Below are 21,576 nucleotides of genomic sequence, written 5' to 3'. Positions count from 1 at the left end.
CTGAGCTTTGACCAGTGGCCTTCATAAGAGCATCTGCTCCCCAAAGGGAAAGATGGGATGACGGATGATTGGCCATCTAGTCTTTCAGTCTTTTCAGCTCATTACTTCATTCCTGTCGATCCACCGAGCAGATCGATAAGATTTCACTGAAACCTCAGGAGTCTGTTCATTTAGACGGACGTGAGGGGGATCTTTATGGACGGAGAAATGGAAATTCTGTGAAATAACAGTAATTTCTGCTTGGTCCATTAAAGAGGCTGAATTAAAATGTCCAAAATCTCAAGACCTGACATCTGCAGACCTTACTGTACGCCATCACATCAGACGATCTTTTTTTCTCTATGAACACACTAGTCATGTGTTTTGTGGCTCCCCGCGGAGTGATATTCTTGTCTTAGTTCTAGCTTTCATTCTTTCCCAACATCTCACCATACCGTGCTCATCAACCTTGATGGCCGCCAGATAATGGAAACGTGGGGTGGGGGGGCAGAGGTGCTTGGAGGGGGCAAAGCAGCAAATCAATTGTGGAAGGCATATACTGCATCCAGTTCACTTTCCATTGGCACCCCAAGGCTACAATCACTGGCGTGACTGTTTTTAATAGTCTAACGCAGGAGGGGACATTTTTCCTTTCATGGACGTTTGTTATGTTAATGCCTTTAGGAGGGAGAGAGAGAGAAAGAAAGAGTGGGAGAAAGAAAGAGAGGGAGAAAGAAAGAAAGAGAGCATAATTGCAGTGCCCTTTCTTTCTCCTCCTTCGCTTGTTTCGATGCTTTCATGTGGTACTGAGTGCCTGCCCACACACCATCATCTTGAGCAGATTTGTATAGCCCCGCTGTGGCGTAGAGGCGAGAAAGGCAGGGTTGGTGGGCAAATACGTGGAGAGAGAGAGGGGGGGTGGAGGGGGTGGCTGGGTGGCTTGGTGGGGTTTGCGTGTGAGCCTTTCTTCCATCTGGCAGCCTGCACCTATTAAAGGGCTGAAAACAGCATATCAGCCACTCATGGGGCTGTCTGCGCCGGAGTCACTCAGCAGCTCAGCTCCACCCACAGAGTACAGTAATGATGCTCTCAGCCAGGCCTGATAACCTATTGTGCCACTGGAAGCATGGGCAGCCCACTGCAGAATGCCAGCCCACTGTATGTAGCCTCAGAAGAGCCGCTTTAGCCGCCATGCTAATGAAGGGGGGAAAGACTGCATGTAATGAATGAATCATGCCTGCCGTTTCTTATTAATTCCACATATTCTCTATATCCTTTTCCTCTAAATCTGCCAACTAACAGAATTAAACACCCGTCCTTTGTGCTTGCCTCAGTGTTTTTTTTATTGTTTCTTTTTTTAGTACCTGGTACCAGGGTCCTGGCCACTGGTGGGGCATCTTCCAATGTGGACATTCTCCAGGTACACGAGCAAAATAAAGATAATAGCCTCATCAGTCCTACTCACCGTGGCATATTCACTCTTTGTGCCTTGTTCCTGTCACATTGGTCTATCTGACTGAGAGCAGCAGGATTTGTTCAGCTACTCCTGAGTTACCAGTCAAGGCCCGCAGAGCGGCAATGCATTGTGGGTATATAGTATGTGTGTTGCCCTGAGGTTACTTGTCAATGTAATCCTATCTGACTGGCGTGTCTCTGGGAGGATCTCAGCTGTGTTTGGGTTTGATTTGCACTAAACGGATTGAGACCTCCGCTGACCTGCTCTCCCATACATTACACTGCTGGCTGACAGAGAGCGAAGGAAGGCATGATGGAGGGAGAGCGTGTTCAGAAGTTTGTGTGTACTGTTCCAGTGCTTACTTTGGGGATGTACGTGGATAGGTTCTGCAAGTGAGGCATATCTGTTGTATGCGTGGTATGCATAACAGAGACAGAGTTGTTTAGCTTCTGTGACAAGAATACTTTATTTTGTAGTAGTCCATTTTCCACAACCGTGAAAGCAGTGCATAAGGGAGATAACTCTATCTAATACCTGAGTGGCCACTTACTATAATGCATTATGTTTGCATGACTTCAAAGCTCCTAAATGAACCCAAAGTACTGTATCCATATGCCGTCAAATAAAGAAGGTAAAGTAAACGTTATGCCAAATGTCTTGGCACCCATAATTTTCCTGCTAGGAAATGTACAGTTTGTTTATACCATCTAAACCTGACAGTCATAATAATAGGCCTTTATCTGCTCAAAAGGAAAGAAGCTGTTGTCAGCATTGACATGTTGTGTTCAGTGTCTCCCTGTCCTGAAGCGATCTGGCATTGTTAGAGCAGAGATCCACAGAGATGGCATGGCATCATTACCAAACTAATGTAGTGTTTGCTGTCCAACCAGCCCCCATCAATCAGCACCTGTGTATTCAACACCAGCAGGTCTTAACAGAGCAGGACAATAGTATGCATGGCCTTTTGCTAGATGCTTTTAAACTGTCACCATGGTTATAGTTTGTGATGCAACACATTGCCCAGTTTGTCAATAGAAGGTGAAATTAGTTGACTATAATGGATTTGGGATAGTATGGTATTTATGGTAATGTTATGGTATGGTATTTATTTATATCTGTTACATTTTTCCATGTTAGCCAGATCACTATTTGTTGATGACAATCTGTTGCCATGACACTCTACCATGTCCTTTTCCATTGCATTATGTAGGTGCTGTCTGATGTGTTCAATGCCCCGGTGTACACCATCGATGTGGCCAACTCTGCCTGCTTGGGCTGCGCCTACAGAGCTCTGCATGGTAAGACACTCTTTCTCAGGGAATCAGTCTGAGAAAGAGAGATATCAGCAGGTGATCATGTTTCATAGTCATATTTGGTGACCTGTTCATTTAAGTGACTCATGACTTTCACTTAGGTTGCTCGAAAGAACAAATTATTTATAAATACATACACTAAAGAAAATATTTGTACTATGTATAAAATCAGGCTTAATCAACAGATGGAATTTAATTTGTGTTATTTGTAGTGCCTCGGTTTTTGTACGAATTGGCTATGGGTGGGGGCTAGGGAAGGCAACTGAGACGTGTTAAAACAGTGAAATACTTGGCACAAAATACATTAATCACACATGTATGCAAGGGAACATAGAAGCAACCAGTAGCTGCACCTGTGCAGACCAAACTGCTTGCCACAGAAAGGTCAGTAAAGTTACACATTGCACCTGAAGGAACAAAACATTGTTCCCACATTTCTTTTTTGGAATCTTGCATAAAGACTTGGCTGGGTTGCTAGGAGATGATTTGGACAGCTGTTTTATGTGAACACTGTTTGGCAGCCTCGCCAAACCTTGGGGTGTGGGATTCCAAATTACATTTCTAACATGACATACAGATATGTTTTAAAAAGTCTGCTTTTGATTTTCCTCCTTGACACCCAAAAGCGACCAGTAAAAGGGTCTGTGCCTGTGCAATGTCAGCCGCACGTCATATATTGTTTCTCGTCTGCCTTTGTAGGGAAAGGATGCGATGCAGACAGACAGCCTTATTAATTTGATTTAACTCCTTGCCATATGATGGATAGGTTTGCTTAAAAGCCTTCCATGATCCTATGACGACTGGTCTCATTTGTTTTGAATGCCAGACAGTGGAATCTAATACTCCTTGTTGCTTAATTAACACAATTGAATGGAGGGGCTTTTACAGATCAGCATTCTTTTTAAATCAGGCGTTTATTGTTCATGTATTATTCATACGTTGTTTTTCCTCTGTGCGCTGTTTTTGCCTTTTTTTCTGTAACCCTCTTCACATAATCCACACTAATGTAATGCCCTAAGCCCTCTTTTAATGGAAGTCAAAACTTGCACCACTGGCAAAAGCTCCTGCCGTTGCACCATCTTGTGATGGTTGTAAGGGCTTCATTATTTATGGCTCAACACAGCCTCTGTTAAACATTACGCTATTCTGGAATGTGCAAGATTCCTGGTGCTGAAAATGTCCATGTCCATTTCCAGAGATACCACTGATGCTTCTTGCACTCTTGATCCTCATGCATGGCATGGTAGGACACCCATTTTTATCAGGAGAAACGTTAAGTTTGTGCACAGCCTCAAGTTTTGATCCTCGGTGTCCATCAGGCAAGAGGGTAACATTAATAAACCACACAAAGGTTTGTACAATTGTTGCAGTCGTCTCCCTCCACGAGTTCTGTGCCATCTAGGAATCCCTATGCTCCTGCATTGAAGGGTCATAGAGACGGAGCTGCGACTTATATCTCCAGTTCGACCATTTTGCATACGTGCTAGCCGTGCTGCACCCAACAGGTTACAAAGATTAGGAGGTGCATGACTAGCCAAAATAACACCAAACACCAGCAGAAATTGCACCATTCTTGCTGCACGCCGGTGTGCCCAAGTATGGGAACTGCAGGTATACATTTAGCTTAATGTCCTGCTAATTCCACAATATAGACCTCTGGGAATGACATGTTGTGGCCTAAAAGCTTGTTTTTTACCCAGTGCTACAGTTGAAGGACAGGCAGGCCAGGGGCTGTAGGTTATGGAGAGGGAATCAGAGCTGACGGAATCAGTAAGAAATGATGTTCAGCAGCTCATATATTCTGTGGCGTTGTGGTCAATTTGATTCTGAGTGCCTCGTCCTGCTGCCTTTGGAGGAGCATTACCGCCAAGTCCACAAATGTCCAAATCACTACGCCAACAAAACATTCATGCCATAGCTGTTCTTTAGCAACAAGTGCTGCTGGCAGCGCAAAGACTGGCACTATAGACTCCCTAAGAGCAAGTGTTTGGTCTCTTATCTCATTGCCTAAAAGCCCTTGACAAGCACGTTACATTTTACACATTCCATTTTGTATGGACATAATTAGATCCAATGACCCTATACAAACAACAGAAACACGCCACTGAAGAGTTATGAAGGCAAATCGAGATGAAACTAATTTCATAGATGAAACTAATGACTTAGGCAGACGAAGAGGGTATTGCAAACTTTATTGCAAGATAACACCCGCCTTAGATGAGCTCCTCGTCAAATTAATCAACCTCTGGCTCTTGCGTCTCCGTAATTATCCCGCATTAGATCTTGTCATGAGCAGGCCATAAAAAGAAGGCAGCTTGTGATGGTTGACGAATGTCAGTGCTCTTAACGCCACCAAGTAAGGAATTAAACTGGCCCATAGCTTCACCTCACCTGCGCCCCATTGTCCCCCGCTCTCGAGTGGAACACCGAGCGAGCTGCTCTCCAGCCATACCCAGACCATTTGAATTCTGCCCTGCACTCTTTTTTTTTAATTATGTCATTATTTATTATGTTCACCGACGAGCAGCAGAAGCGAGGAAACGGCCATGCGTATGGGGTCGAGTGCTGTGGCTTTCAAACGGGGATGAAACAGCCATTGTAATTTGGCTACGCTTGATTTCATTACTATTAGTATTCCTGTCATGTTTGCGCTACATGTTAGTGTCCCACCGGATGCTGTCAGGAAAGGCCTGGCCTGCCGCTGCTCTCTCCCCATCGCATTTGGGATTCTCTTGCTGTAACTCGATCTCGTCAGGGATGGAACACAGCAACCAATAAATATGTCTCCCACCCTTAACGGGGATGGATGCTGACTTAATTCAATGCATTTGTCAGTACCAATTTACTTGCGTTTCGACGTGCAGACCATGGATCAAGGCGTCTGTGCGCGCGCGCGTGTGTGTGTTTGTGCGTGCGCGCTTCGGCTCAGGCCACCTGGCTGAGAGCCAAATAAGTCTAATGAATAAAAGCGAGAAAACCTCCCCAATGGCTCAATGCTCTGCCAGCATCTGGCTCCTTGCAAAATGTGATTCATTCTCCAGATGAAAGACACATCAGAGATGCTGTTCAGTGTCACAGGCTTTTGTGTTATCACGCGTTATATAACACAGCATAGACACAATGCTCTTCAGAGAAGTTTTCTGGATTATGACAATGTTGTCTGGCCTTCCTGCTGATATGAAACTATCTCCCCCACACACAGCTGAACTCATCGCAGGAGTCGCTGAATTCCTGTTTGCTTTGGGTGTGTTTAAGCTCAGTTTATCAACTCGCAGTAAAAGCCATGTTGCTGCAAGTTGCCCTGAAGGATCAACAGTAACTAGGTGAAGTCATCTAAAACCAAAGAGGTGATGTGGTCCAGTCATTGCAGAAAAGATCAACGGTGGCACAGAACATTGCATAAGCACCTCTGGTGTTAGAGTGTGATCTTTTTTGGGTGGATGCTTTAGAAGGACACAACCGCAGACAGAAAACAAAGACTGTCCACTGTGCTGTTCATTAGATGTGCACATAGGTGGGTTCAACAGAGTAGAGAAACATTGCAGGAGTTCAATTTTAAGAATTGCTGCAGCCCTTGTCGGGATCCTCTCAGCAGAATGTTGGGGAGATGAAGCTGCACAGGGAAGTGATACTAATTTTAGGGGCTGCCTTTTCTTCCACGCATAGAGTTTTTCTATAAGCAGCAGAAGCAAATGCCGATTCATAAAATTAGATGAGAAAATGGTATTGTCAAATAGTTATAGGCTGTGGTATATCATGAAGAATGACATTAGACTGAGGAGTAGTTCAGCAACAATAGTTCAGCAGCACGCAGTATATTTTCCTCATGTTGAATTAAGATAGTTGTGCAGCTGCAGTAAGTTGAATATGCCAATTACCATTATCAGCAGGGATGTTCACATTAAGCATATAACTGTATAGTAGGTATTTGTAAAACAATGTTGTTGACACGCATATGTCTGTATATACTAAAATAATTGATTTCCTGTGGATTCTATTGCCATGCTTGAGCGAGTTTATGTTGTTGTGTATTAGTCGTGACTGGTGTTGTTGCAGACTTTGAATGTTGTTTTCTTCCCAAAATATTTGACAATAGTTTTAAAGTCAACTCTTGTTTTCATTATGTTGTTGTTACATTCTCAAACTATCCCAGATGCATTATGCATGTTTTGGTCTTTCACTCTGTAAGATACTGTTTTAATATTTTAGGTATTTTCAATATGTTTGCTGGACTCATGAGGCTGTGTCTGTTCCCCAGGGCTGGTCTCTGAGGCTGGGGTATCCTTCCAGGAAGCTATCCGTAACGCCCCTGAACCACAGCTGGCTGTGAACCCGACCCCAGGGGCCGAAGAGGTTGGTCTGCAAACATTTCATAAAACATAACAACATATTACGCATTCATGGTAAAGTGTGAACTCAAGACATTTGGAGTCTACGTCATCAACAGCAAGGCGTAGCATAATTTAAATGTAGATTGTTATGTTCGCCGTTACACGTTGATGGCCACCTTCACCTTGATTCCTACCCTTAGCACTGAAACACTGATACATTATATGACAAACAGATGTAGAGGCAATAAAGAATTATGGAGCATCTGTTAAGAGTGGATATAACACAGTATTAATAACAAGACCATAAATGGACTAAATACGGCTTGTAAGGTAATGTTCTTGGCTTTGCCCATATGGATGAGTGTTTAATGCAGTATGTGACTATATACTTAAGCCGTTGCCATCAAGAGCAGCTGAAGTGAAATTCCCATAGCTAATATTTCAAAGTAATGAAAGACATTATATCTCCATATAGTTTTTAATAAGATATGGTATTGGTAATAGATGCTTGAGTGGATGCTGGATCCCAGGCATCTACCCTCTGTGTAAAATGTCTCGATAGAAGCAGCCAGCTCAAAGGTGCCTTGGAGATTGCACTGCACAGAGCAACCTCATGTGATCCATCATGGTGTTATGGTGTTTCTTGAGTCATGCTCGGTTCAGCCGTGTCCTTATGGCGGGGTCACATGGGGGCAACGTTCTCCTTCTCCACCCCCCTTTCACCAACTCATGAACTCCACCCCCAATCTCTCCCATCAGTCGCTGATGCCCAGGCCGGCGAATGGCCTACTTTATGACTCACTGCCTCTTCATTAAATGCTTCATCCCCTTTGGTGAAAGCATTGTAAAAGTAAATTACATGCCAGCCAGGCTCGGTGGCCAGCCCTGGAAATGTATGCCGCAGAGGAGGGGTGTGAGAGCCGTGGGTGTGGTGCGTGGATCGGGTGGGGTCAACCGAGGACGGCAATCAATGAGCTCTAAACGCTGACAGATTCAGCCTCTCCTCTCGCTGCCTTCTTTTTCATTTTCTTTTCCTTCTCTTTTTTTGAATAAAGCCGAGCGACTGGAGAGCCGCAGACTAATTAACAGGCCTGTTTGCCTTTGGAACACAAATAGAGTCCACGCAGAGCTGTGAAATGGAAATGATATTGTGCAGTGGGGACACGAGGGGAGGTGAGGGGTGGTGCCCATACAGTGACGTTAATCTGTCTTTTAATTTGGAGGCAGTGGGTGGCGGGGGTGGGTGGTCAGTGATCAAAATGGATTCTGCAGTATGGTGGATATTGGGAGGATGGTGGTGAGTATAGTCAGTGTAGTTTCAAAGATTCAGCTAGTCTTGACTGCTTCTTTTTAGAGCTGTGTACCTGCTACAGATGGGTAGAATCATGGCTACTACACGTCAAAGCCTTGAATTGTGAGCTGTGCTCATCATGACACTGTGAAAATGAGCCTCTTGCTCTGATTACTGTGGGTAGAACTACTGTCATTTGGCGGCTCATGAGAGTTGGGTGCTTTCATGTTGAGGATGGAAGTCCATTTACAGACAGACACATGCAGTCAAACGTAACGTTTGCATATGTAAGGACTGTGATAATTAGTTTCGTATTTCTATCATGCCATGTATTTAACAACCTTCAATCGTCTTTTCATGCAAAACTTTGATAGTGTGGCTAGAGTGATTTAAATTAGCTGAAAACATTATAACTTGGGTTGACGGTTTTATCCTGTTTTCAACCATATCATATGACCAGTCACTTACACAAGGAATTAGTAAACCCCTTCAAAACTATAACCATAAGTACAGTCCAAAAGCCTGAACTAGAAACCTTATTAGTCAGATAAGTTCTTACAGAACTGACACACTAGTACCTACAGAACTAACACACAAATACCTACAGTACAAACACACTAATACAGACAGAAATAACACACAAATACCTACAGAACTAACACACTTGTACCTACAGAACTAACACACGAGTACCTACAGAACTAACACACTTGTACCTACAGAACTAACACACTAGTACCTACAGAACTAACACTAATACCTTAAGAGCTAACACATAATACTCTACAGTACAACAACTAACAAGATATGCTGTAGAAACTGATATGCTATATGACTGTTTTTGGAGCTCACTGAAATGTAATAAATGTAATATTCTCATGTCGGAATGTAACTCCAATGCTTAGGATGCAATACTCAGTTGAAGGGAGACTTTTTAATTGTACAGTGCTGAGAACCCCTTTTGAATCAATAAGGCTGCTATCATCCTCACTTTAATAGAAATGAATAGGACACATTGTCACACGGGTAAAGTTTGTGCAGCCACTAATGTGCAAGGAAATGAAAATTTACGATTCGTTAAGGAGCAATAAATGGCTTGGTTTTGGCAATAATGATGATAATGGGGAGTATTACAATGATTTATATATTTTCCCTAAATGGCCTCCCCCCACGACACAATTATAATTCCAAATCTGAGGAAGAAAAAACATCTTTTTTTGGATGGAAAATTAATTTGCTCTTTCAATTCATGAAGCTTGCCATCCTATTTCCCTTCATTGAAAGGAATAATCTGCTGATATGACAGTTGCAGGCAAACTCACCAATTAAACAATGCCCATGTTCCTTCCTCCAGAGCTTAATTACATGAGGGAAGGGCTGTGGCCTGTGTGTGTGTGTGTGTGTGTGTGTGTGTGTGTGTGTGTGTGTGTGTGTGTGTGTGTGTGTGTGTGTGTGTGTGAGAGAGAGGGTGAGCGTGTGTGCCTATGCATGTGTTTATGAACATGTCTGTTTTACTAAACAGTTAAAGGTGAAAAATGAAGAGAGACTGACTCTTTTGAGATCTCCTCTGGCAATGGATAAGGTTGGCAAATGTATGCCATTGCTTCCAATGTATGTATATGTATATCAATATAGTTAAGTGAGAATGTAAAGACGCTCAATAGAGGCCGGCAGGTTGTCATGAAACCTCTCTGTTGGAATTATAGAGTTAGAATAAATCATTATTTGCCAAGAAAGCTGTTGCTTGTTTGTGAATATGGATGACAGTCACAGTTCCACCTTCTCTCATAAATGCTTTATTGGACTCAGATGCGATGAGCAGGAAGGCGATGGGGAAAAAGTGTAACGCGGTTAGCATGCTAATGAGACGACCGGTGCATATGCTCTGTAAAGAGGCTGTGTTAATGAAGGTCAGCGCCCCTCCCTACAGTATGGGAGGAAGATTATTGATCAGAGTCAGAATCTTTAACCGGAAATGCGGCATCAGTCACCTCTATGTCAAAACATTGTGTCTTACAGATTTCACACACAGTTTATTACCTTTTGAATCCTAATCATAGTGGCCTACATCCCTTAAAGCACCTGCATTGAAATTATTTAGTCCCTTTTTCTTTTGGATTGAACTTAAATAGATGAGCAAGGATTGCAGGGGTGCCCAGTCCTATCGTCAAAGGGTTGATTTGACATTACATTTGAATATCTCATTTGATATCTGTCAGAACAAATCAATTGCATTGGAAATATACACCAGCTATACAAATTGGTCTCTTGCTCTTATTCTATAGCTCCCTCTCTAATGACCCATGTGTTATAGCCTTTAGTGCTGTGGCTGGCTATTGTCCTCCTTCCTTTGCTAATGTGTTTTGCCATATGGCAGCTTCTCCATTGCCATGCCCTCATACAGCATGTCGAGGCGCTTCTGCTTTGGATGGTTAACAGTGACTTCATCGACTGTGCCTGCACAGAGCTGTGCAAATGAAGTGCTTAGATCATCTCGTTTTCCCGTCTGCCAGAATATTCTCAAAGCGTGTGCCACGACAAGTGAGAGGTCCATTGCGATAACTCGAAGATGACAAATAAATAAAGAAGCCAGCGGCCAACCACAGGACGTCTTTTGGGGCAAGGTGAAGAAGGGGGACTCCTACTTACCCTTCATGAATATTAATGAAAATGCCACTGACAGCTCAATGGCAAACATCATAATCTTGTTTACTGTTTTATTCTCCTGCTTTCTCTCCCTTCATCATTTCTGCCTTTCATGAAGGTCATGCCTGCAGTATGTGGAAGGAAAAGGAGACGAAGTGTGGGGGAGCTCTCTGTGTTTCTTCATTTGGAGTTTGGCAGAAAACATCACAGTCCGCTGATCATCCCATTTGACGAGAGAGAGAGAGAGAGAGAGAGAGAGAGAGAGAGAGAGGGAGGGTGAAAGAGAGAGGGAGGGTGAAAGAAAGAGGGAGAGGGGGGGGAGAGGGGGAGAGAGAGTGATTTCCACCGATCATGAAAAAAAAGGCACATTAATGTGGCGACAGGATTGGCTTGTTGTAAGCGTCCCATGGGACAGGAGTTTTGCCTTGGCACATATCTTAGTTCCTATTGACATCTCAAAGACGACTCGCTCGTAATTATGCTGCGGCGTCCGGAGCGGCGGGATGAAGGCAGCTCCGGTCACTGAGTTTATTTACCATCCACTGCTTTTGAGCTCATCTCCCTGAAGATGTTCTTCACTAGCCTTCATTTCTGAAGACACGGCGTGCCATCAGACATTTAACTGAATCTTTTCAATACGTTGTCAGGACTGGTAGAATCCAAGGTGTTTCGCACCATATATAGGACAATTCAGCATTAACAAGAAGCAGGTCCATCTACACAAGGAGTTCTTGACAGAGGGAAGCCTGGGTTGTTATTGTTATGCAGAAAATGTTTCCGTGGTTCAGTTATGATATGCACTGCATGTGTTTCATTTAGTCATAGGCCATAAATAGCAATGAGAAATGTTGTAGCCTACCGTGCAGGTACATGAATTAAAAATGTCATTTCCATTATTATTTCATGACAAGTCATGGAGAGCGCATTAGTTTATTTCCCAACCTTTGAAAATGATATCGAAAACAATTCACTCCAGCGTGACTATATACTGCCAAGACCTGAATTATACAGCATGTGGTCTATGGTTGACTATAACTGGAAATCACCTCATGGTTCCTGCCTCGTGGAGGTTAGAAAATTACAGACGTTAACTTCATATAAGATTAACCACAAGGCACTATTACCATGATTTAACTGTTACATGTTGTCAACACAGAAGCCCTGAGCTGCACAAAATGGTGATTTTGTCTTGCAGTTTACTGACTTTGATTGCCATTAGTATTACAGACAAAACCACCAGTGACTCTGGTATTCATATAGAGAAGAAGGTGCTGTAGGTGGATCTCTGAGATCTGTGCTCGTTTGGTACTCCCTGGCCCGACCCCACCATAACCTCGTATTAGCCTCTGCAGAGGTTTCCTTTTGATGGTGACTGAACTTTGATAATGCATGAAGCACACCATGAACTCTCTTCCTCTTACTCATCCAGGAGCTCCAGGCATGAAACAAGAGCAGAATGCAGGATGAGGACGGTTGAAGTATCCCTGCTATCTACAGAACTAGTCTATAACAGCCCTCACATTAAACCCTCCCCAACTGTGAGATATCCCTCTCTCTCTCTTTTCTATGTGTGGCATGAAGGTTGGTTATCTGAAGATGAGTCCTTTGTTCTCCTGAAGCTCATAAAGTGTGGAGAGAGAAGCCATTTCTGTGTTACTGTGAGTGTGTTTGTGTGTGTGTAAATGTGAGTGTGTGTGTTACTGTGTGTGTGTGTGTAGATGTGTTCCGCTCCACACTTCCCAAACCCCAGTGGGACTTCAGCGGCGGATCGTGTGTCAAGTCTTATTGGGGGGGGATGTATGTTTAGCTGTCAGGTCTGGCGAGGAAGCCTGTTTAAGACTGAGGAGGAATCAATCATACTGGATTACTGTTCATTGCATTTTTATGCAAAACGCCAAGATGGGCCTTCACAGAAAATATTTATGACAGTTACCTGGGCCGCTGTATGCAAAGAAACTCGCTTGCTTTGAAGACCTATAAAGGAAATTGGTGGAGCGCAGGTACACGTGAGGCACAGCAGTAAATGGATGCTTGTAAATGGCTGCTTGTGTTAGTTGCACTTGCCTCTGGTGGGTGGAGACTTGCGGTTGAGAATACATCAAACACATAACACAAATGAAGCTTGCCTTCACGTAGCAAAGGCATTTCATGGCGATCCATGCGATGATATTTGATCAGTCACGTTTTCCCTGAGATGTAGGCGGCTCTTTTTATATTCTGAACCACCATTGTCCCCTTGTCCCTGTACATTATTCATAACAGGAAGTCAAAATGGAAGCAGAGAGTTCCCATGTGGAAACAGAGCCTGTGCATTTACATTGGGCGAGAATGGGGAGGGTTTGGGATTGGGGTGAGGGATGTTTATGGTTGGGTTTGCTGGTAGGTCCACGGCCTCTTTAATTGGGACTTGTCCACTTGGCCTTCCTCACTTCCACCTCTGCTCTTCTATTTCCCCCAGTTAAATGTCTGCCACACAGATGCAGGGAGTTGTTGACATGTAACATACAGCATATTTCTCCCTTGAGGCCCCAGGGATGGGCTGCCCAAGCATCACATGGATGCAATGGATGAGTCATGTCATGAGAGAGGAGAGCAATTTTCTGAGTAGGAGAAAAGGAAGGAGGACCCCTCCAGCCCAGAAGCAAAAAATTGCCCAGTTTGGCCTTAATGTGTCTCCTCGTGTGTCACTCAAGGTTTGACTACGAATCACTTAAGGAGGAATTTGTAGCTACATTCTCTATTTCAATATGAAGGTTCATAGGCAAGTAACATCTAAATAGACACCAATTTGATATCTTTGTCATATCTATACATTGTCATAAAGATAAATAATGTTTCACAATTCTGGAATAGATTGTTTGGTAATGGCATCAATCTAGGAATAGTTTACAGCATAATAGAGACATTCGTGATGCTGTTGGATCTCGTCTGGGTAATGGGGATGGGTGTGAATAAGTGGTAAACCCTGTCTAGTTAAATCAATAATCCTCTCTTTTGGGCCGATGGTATAATATGTAATTAATATGATAGGTAATTACGGAAATGCACTCTCATGCAGTATTGTACCTAGCCAATATTAATGTTTTAAAAGTGCTAAGAGGCCATGAGAAGAATGTAATCGATTGCTTTTTTCACTGGCCTTTGAGCAGACTGCTTTGAAATCAGAATGAACACGGTTTCTTATTAGCTCAAACCCTTTTTGGCAGGATATATGATGAGAAGACAGAACCTATATCACAATATTCAACATATCACAAAGATCCTTAAGGATGACAGTATAAGCATAGCTTGACTCAAGTATAGTAATGTAATTTATGTTATTTTATAGCATTGTGGTAGCTAATGATTCTTTATTTACCGTAGTTTTGTCTTAAACTAAGTGCTAGTAGTCTCACATTTATGAAGAGATCTCTCCTGAATCTATTAGTTGCAAACGCTCCTAAACATAGGTTTGCGTAAGTCAAGTAATGCAATAAAGTGCATTAATTCAACTTCATGACAAACACCATCCCTTTGGCTGTACTTCGCCTTGAACCAATATGCTGGTTTTCCACTGAATTTTTTTACTCAATTCTGTCCTCAGACTTGTGGTATGTTTTTGACCATTTTTTAATTATAAGTTTATAAAACACCACTGAGTTTAAAAAAGGTTCGAGGTTATGGGAATTCTAATTTAGGGCCAATGTTTGGTGGTATGTTGTTCAGTTAAAGATCAAAGATCCAAAGATGTTCTTGTGTGTTTCAGGTTTATGAGTCGCTGCTGAGAAGATATGCCACGCTGGAAGAGAGAATTCTGGGGGAGACCATGCCGTGATGGGATTCAGCACTCCCAGGGTATTCCATCATCCAATCCCATCAATTTGGGTGATTAGAGTCAGAACATAGAGATGATTCAGAGGAGCTTGGCTAACGAAGTAGCCTTTCAATCGAAGCCATTGTAGGCAGAGTTTGAGAATCATTTCTATATTTGATTAAAAGGGTATTTTTTTCTCAATAGCTCTGTCATTTCAAATAGTTTCTGAACCAGTATTAGCAAATTTGACACAGTATAGTCTCTTGTCCTACATCACTACCTGTGTATTTACACAATAAAATAATAACACAAGAACTTTACCCAGCTGCGGAGATCAAATCCAAACCACTGTTGTCATTTCTTCCCTCAGACACTGTTGAGAATAAAGAGGACAGCCTTACAATTTCGGCAACAGCTGAAGCCTGTTTGTGTCTCCTTGTGATGTTGACTTTATGACCTCTCTCTCTCTCTCTCTCCCTCTCTCTCTCTCTCTCTCTCTCCCTCTCTCCCTATCTTTCTCTCTTATGTTGTGTGTTCATGAATTTGCTCAGCTCGCGCTCTGACTCCCAGTGCTGTTCTATTAATACACTGTATCCCTGCCGGCTCTTCACACATCCCCTCCACCCGCTCGCTGACAATAAAGGCCCTCCACTGCCACTTTAAATCAATCGCTCATTAGTCCTTACTCCATCTGCACTGCACTTTAAATGCTGTCCCTGGACAGACAAAGGCAAAACAGCCCGGCTTGTGCCTGGCTTGTGTGCTAGGAACCAGGGTGTGCACAGGGATGGATAGCTCTCTCCCATGCTGTGGCCAATTGTCAGGACATACTGTCTGTGGAGCGGAGAGGTCTGTTTCGCTGTGGGTCACGCGGCTTAGGCGGCTGAGAGTGTCTGTCATCAGTGGATGGACCGGAGGTTGCCGTTAATCCAGACTGTAACTGCTACTCTCCTCACAGTGCCAAGGGCACCTGTAGTTGGTCTAGAAGACAGCCATGTTATCTTCTTACAATCAGTCATGTTCTGTCATGCATTATGAAGCCGAACCATGTTTGTTATATATTTGTTTACCATGTGGCACAGTGTAACTGATTGGCTGTCATTATCTGACTGCTTGCCTTTGTTTACACACTAATGTAAAAGTGGTGATTTTTGCCGCAAGCATTGTCACTTGTGGATATCACTGCCAACTGAGGCAGCTAATTAGCTCCATAGCTTGTGGGTTTGATGCTGTGGATGATTAGAATTAGAACACAAAGGGGAAAGATATCAGATGTCAGTGACAACGATCAACACGTTGTATCCTGTTGTACTTGTGTATTTGATTATTTCTGGGATAAGAACATCTGCTAATGTAAATGAACTGGAACAGAATGTCCTCCGTATAAACCCAGGAAGTATGGGCTCGTTCAATGTCCCCCTCTTATACATTACTGTTAATATGTAAACTAATAAATATGTAACCATGTGGAAAGCTGTCACATGTAATAATATGACCATTCTATATCATACGTCACACCATGCACCTCTAACAACCTCTTAAGACAGCCATAATGATCAGGTAATGACATGCCAATTTTTGTCAGGCCATAGATGGCTTCAGTGAAATGTTGAAACGTCTTCCTCCAAGCTGTCCATTGGAAATCTATTTGTGTTCTTGTTACAGTCAATCATTGATGGGTGAAAATAACGTGGCGGTGCCATTTACGGAGGCCCAGGCCTTGTTGATGCACTCTGTGACCCTTAACCTGCTGCTATACTTTCACAAATTCAGAGGTGTTGACTGGGCCTCAGACAGGGTTTGGGGCAACCAACCCTACCAAGAAGCATCTCCATTTAAGCTCCAGCGTGGAAACTCACTTGACCTCGTGAGCTAAGCACGGCAGAGTTGGTGTACATGCACTGTGTTTCTTCTTCATAAATATTTGTAAAAGCTTGAAAGAGGTATATTGTCCCTTAGCTTGATGATTGTCTCTGTGGTCTTGTAAAATGACACAAGCATATTTCTTCACATCCTTGCTTGTGGATAGTTCATCTAATAGAGTGTGCAGCCAGCTGAATCTATTTGCATGCAGGGAACAGAATAACATACTGTTATTATAACTTGGGGAAATGGCCAGATAAGTGCTCATCTCTAATTTGCTGATTGCATGGTAATTGTATTTTTGATGCTCGAGGGGGATGCACCCTGGTACTCTGATGACAACAATGAAACACTGAAAAGGCAATAGAGTGGAAACCTTTCCACTCGGAGGCTTTCGTAACAACTTATTATTTATGCCAATGAGGTTGGAATATGTGAAGGGGGTGAATTTCCTCCAAGCCAAAGTGAGAACCTAATTAAGTAAAAATGTTTGATTTGCTGGAAATGTTGGAACTCTGGGAATTATTGGACGAGTGGGTATTTCTGTCCTGGGAGGGGTTCTAAAACAGTCTGACGTAAATAGGGCTCACTAGGGGATACCGTTTGGAGCCAGCGTGTTTGTGGATGAGCACGATGAATGGAACATGCAAAGACAGAAGAGTCTCACTTCTGCCCACTGTGATCTTTGATCAGATTCTCTCCTGCTTGTTTTCACCAGTCTGTCCAAGTCCAGAACAGTGATATCTAAGAAGCTTAAAACAGAAGCTAGAATTCCAGAAAATATTCCACAGAAACAGACATTATACAGTCGTGGCCAATAGTTTTGAGAATGACACAAATTTACATTTTCACAAAGTTTGCTGCTTCAGTGTCTTCAGATATTTTTGTCACATGTTACTATGGAAGACTGAAGTATAATTACAAGCATTTAATAAGTGTCAAAGGCTTTTATTGGCAATTATATGAAGTTAATGCAAAAAGTCAATACGTGCAGTTTTGACCCTTCTTTTTGAAGACCTCTGCAATCCGCCCTGGCATGCTGTCAATTAACTTCTGGGCCACATCCTGACTGATGGCGGCCCATTCTTGCATAATCAACGCTTGGAGTTTGTCAGAAAAAGTTTTTTTTGTTTGTCCACCCGCCTCTTGAGGATTGACCACAAGTTCTCAATGGGATTAGGGTCTGGGGAGTTTCCTGGCCAATGGACCCAAAATATCAATGTTTTGTTCCCCGAGCCACTTAGTTATCACTTTTGCCTTATGGCAAGGTGCTCCATCGTGCTGGAAAAGGCATTGTTCATCACCAAACTGTTCCTGGATGGTTGGGAGAAGTGGCTCTCTGAGGATGTTTAGAACTTAATTGACAGCATGCCAGGGCGGGTTGCAGAGGTCTTGAAAAAGAAGGGTCAAAACTGCATTTGTTGACTTTTTGCATTAACTTCATGTAATTGCCAATAAAAGCCAGTGACACTTATAAAATGTTTGTAATTATACTTCATTATAAAACAATTGGGTTCTATCGCGTAATTTAGCTGTTTCTGATTGGAAGAGAGACGTTCCATGCTTTAGGTTATTCGTCAACATACCAACAGTTACGGGACTTTTCACAGCTAATAATAAATCACTCCGCGATGAAAAATTTGCGTTGATGATAACCGTTAATTCAAAATTCTTAAAATTCCAAACCAAGACATTGACAATGGAACAATTTTTTGATGCGGAGAAACAATGGCGAAATAAACCATTTTTAATCAATAACTTTGTGTTGAAATGTTAATTTGTTGACGGTAGAATTGTTTTATAAAAGCAATATAGCACTCGTTGGAGTGGGGTAGGTAAGGGATAATCCCACGGGTGTTGTTGCCTACGCCATTCGGCCTGCGGCCTCGGTGGCTACGGCCGAACACCACCCGTGGGATTATCCCTTACCTACCCCACTCCCACTCAAACTTTGTGAAAATGCATATTTGTGTCATTCTCAAAACTTTTGGCCACGACTGTAATACATGTGGATGGGATCGAATTATTGCAGCTTTTTTTGTTCATGCCACCTGCGAAAGTGAAGTGCTTTATTCTACCTCAGAAAATCCTCTTCTCAGCTCATATGGTTCTCAGGAGGAGGGATAGCAATAGAGTAAACAATCTATTCCATCTGTCCGAGCTCCCTGCGTCAACAGTGTACCCTCTACACACGTCATTCATCTCTGTCTACCTCATGAATGACATGTTTTTAAAGGTTTTTTTGCAGACTGACTAGTTAAATCATGCTGACTAATTATACTACCTGCCAAGTATAAATTGCTTTTCCACTGCCAGGCAGTCGTTTCCTGAGCCGAAGCTCAGTATGGCTTCCTGTGCAAGTTGCACACTGAAATAAAATTAAATCCTTGACTCCCTGGTCCTTTTTTAAGTGTTGGTGTTTGACCTAGAATCCATCAATAGGTCCTTCAAGCCGATGAATGTTTCTCTCAGATGCTGTTATCAAGAGTTTGAGTGAATGCTGCGATCATTGCGAAGGGGCAGGTAAAGCACCTTTTTGCCTGCTCTATATGCACATTACAGATTAAACATTTGCGCATCGGATTGATTCATTGGTGCTGGTGTTTGATTGATTCATAGATGCACCATGTTGAGGGTTGCCAGGTGGCCCCTGAACACAGCGTATAGCGGTTCCACACATTGGATGGTTTTAGTATAACGGCATCATGTGCCACCTGTGCCCCTCCAAGGGGAGGTCTGTTATCAGCTGCACCCTCAGTTGGAGTGAACAATCATCAAGAACCAGATTACTGCACATAGTAGTCCCGATCGCCACAATTGGCTTTTTCTTTTGTTTTCTTTATCAAGCATTTCCATTTGTCTTGGCGTGTCTCTGCTTTGACTGTCGATTTGGCTGTCGAATTGAATATTACTCATTATTTAAGGGAAACTTACATGGCAACTTTGTCTGTTTGTAGTGATCGTACATGATCAACAGCTTTATTTAGGTCCATATTACAGATTGTGATGCCTTTTCAAACATCCCATACTGATCGTTAAGTGGGCGGCCGCTGTCTAACAGTCGAAAACGACAATGAATAGTGAGGCGGGCAAATCTTTCCTGAAATGATGGGTTATGTGTTGTGTAAACGTTGCCTAGGAATTGTCTTAAGACGCTTGCTTGACGTAATGACCCTAAGAAAAGGAAGGAAAAGAGTGAGTGAATGTGTGTCTGCTGGCCAGCTATTCTGATGCTTGAAGGTCACAGAACTCTGTCACCGACTGTGAGTGAGAATACATCAATACAGACACATCTGAAAGGGATCATTTATTGTTTTCAATGATCACGGTCTGGTCTGAAGAAAAGAGACTTGGAAGCACATAGTCCTACTGACATCCCCGAAACAAAACCACTACAACAATGAACCATAAGGAGCAAGTCTTTTCTGCCTAAGCCAATTCACAGAGAAAGAGAGAGCGAAAGAAAATACGCCTTAATGCACCACAGTTATGAAGTTACAGTTGTTTTAAAACCTATTTCAAGCATTTCAGGCCCTTTATCAAATGAATATTAAATTCTCACGCCCATTTTGGCATTGACAGCATGATACTGCACATCACTGATGCTGACAGCATGATAACCCTGGTGCTGTCCCTCACCCTTCCACCCAGTCTGCCTGCCATGGTAGCCAGTCTACCAGAGGGAAGATTTGGCAAGTTTGAGGGAAACTGAACTGGGCTATTCTATCACATTGAAATACACTTCACATCCTTGACCTCATCTGCCGGAGTCCGAGTCTCAGAGTCCATCGGTGCTCTTTGAAATAGAACACGTATATCGCCCCAAGGCTTGAAGCTGTTGGCAAACTGTGTAGGCAAAGACTTTTTTATTTTCTAAAAGTAACTTCGATTCAGCATGGCTACCTCATATTGAGCAGACATTCAGTCTGTGTATGTGTGTGTGTGCCGATAGTGTCACTTCCCCTTCCTGGTGTCATGTGGTTGTCTGTGGTCATTTTCTCACTGGTGCTGGAGGGGTGAGCTGACTGCCCAGTGTGGAGGGGGGTGCTGTGGCTAAGGATGACTTCCTGTTTCCCCACCTCTCTCTTCTATTGTCCTCTGGCTCCATCTCTCTATCTCTCTCTCTCTCTCTCTCTCCCCCTTCCTCTCTCTCTGTATCTCTCTGTTTTGAGGCAGTGTCCAGCGTCATGCTGGAGTGGCAGGAGGGAACGGCACTGGGACCTCTGGAAAACACACACCTCATTAATCCTGCCCTGCTGTGCCAGTTAATGGAGCACGCACAAGAATACACACAAACACAGTTTATATATACATACATATGCACGCGCTGCACACACACACACATATTTATGCAGATTAATACACATACACAGACACAAGCATGTGAAAAACAAACATGCACCACAAACACACTCACACATGAATTCATCATTTATTTTGTTTTACCAGAGGAACCTAAAATCACATTTGTACTGTACACAAATGTTTTCATTGAGTGTTGCAGAGAGGTTTTACTGGAGGCTTTAAAACTGTCCTTTGAGGAAGTAAGATATTACATTTTTCCTTCTCCAAGTGGTAGGAATAAGAAAAAGTCACTCATTTCACAAACTTAATCTAACTCTCTAGTCATAACTGCCATAGGCCGTCAGCATTACAGAAGCATTACGCAGTTTTGGTCTAAAGCCTACTAGCTGCCAACCTAAAAAGCATTCATAAACCTTGCAGTCACCACTAACAGCCCATTTGGCACTGACAAACTCTTGCGGACATGCTAACTGGCATACTTTCCCCACCTGGACAACTGATCTACATGGTTCATTGCCTGAATAGCTGGTTGGAACGCCATGTGTGTTTTCCTGTCTTTTACATGACCATATTACATCAAAATGAATGTTTGAAAATGA

The 21,576-nt window shown here is 42.9% G+C and overlaps 1 protein-coding gene across 1 annotated transcript in view; it reads left to right on the top strand.

The window, feature by feature from the left end:
• The window catches only part of xylb (xylulokinase homolog (H. influenzae)), a gene marked incomplete at its 5' end in the record, with an annotated part of 30,033 nt that extends 14,884 nt beyond the window's left edge, over positions 1-15,149 (top strand). The window contains 4 exons of the mRNA XM_080855429.1: positions 1,341-1,399; positions 2,646-2,733; positions 7,007-7,101; positions 14,762-15,149. Of these exons, the coding sequence (XP_080711555.1) occupies positions 1,341-1,399; positions 2,646-2,733; positions 7,007-7,101; positions 14,762-14,830 (311 nt within the window). The 3' untranslated portion in view covers positions 14,831-15,149. The remainder of the gene's footprint in view (positions 1-1,340; positions 1,400-2,645; positions 2,734-7,006; positions 7,102-14,761) is intronic.
• Positions 15,150-21,576: the final 6,427 nt, after the last annotated feature.

The sequence above is a fragment of the Sprattus sprattus genome, assembly GCF_963457725.1.
Source record: "Sprattus sprattus genome assembly, chromosome: 17".
In the NCBI taxonomy this organism is placed as follows: domain Eukaryota; kingdom Metazoa; phylum Chordata; class Actinopteri; order Clupeiformes; family Clupeidae; genus Sprattus; species Sprattus sprattus.
Note: the sequence above shows the minus strand (reverse complement) of the source record. Positions and strands in the feature narration are given on the sequence as shown.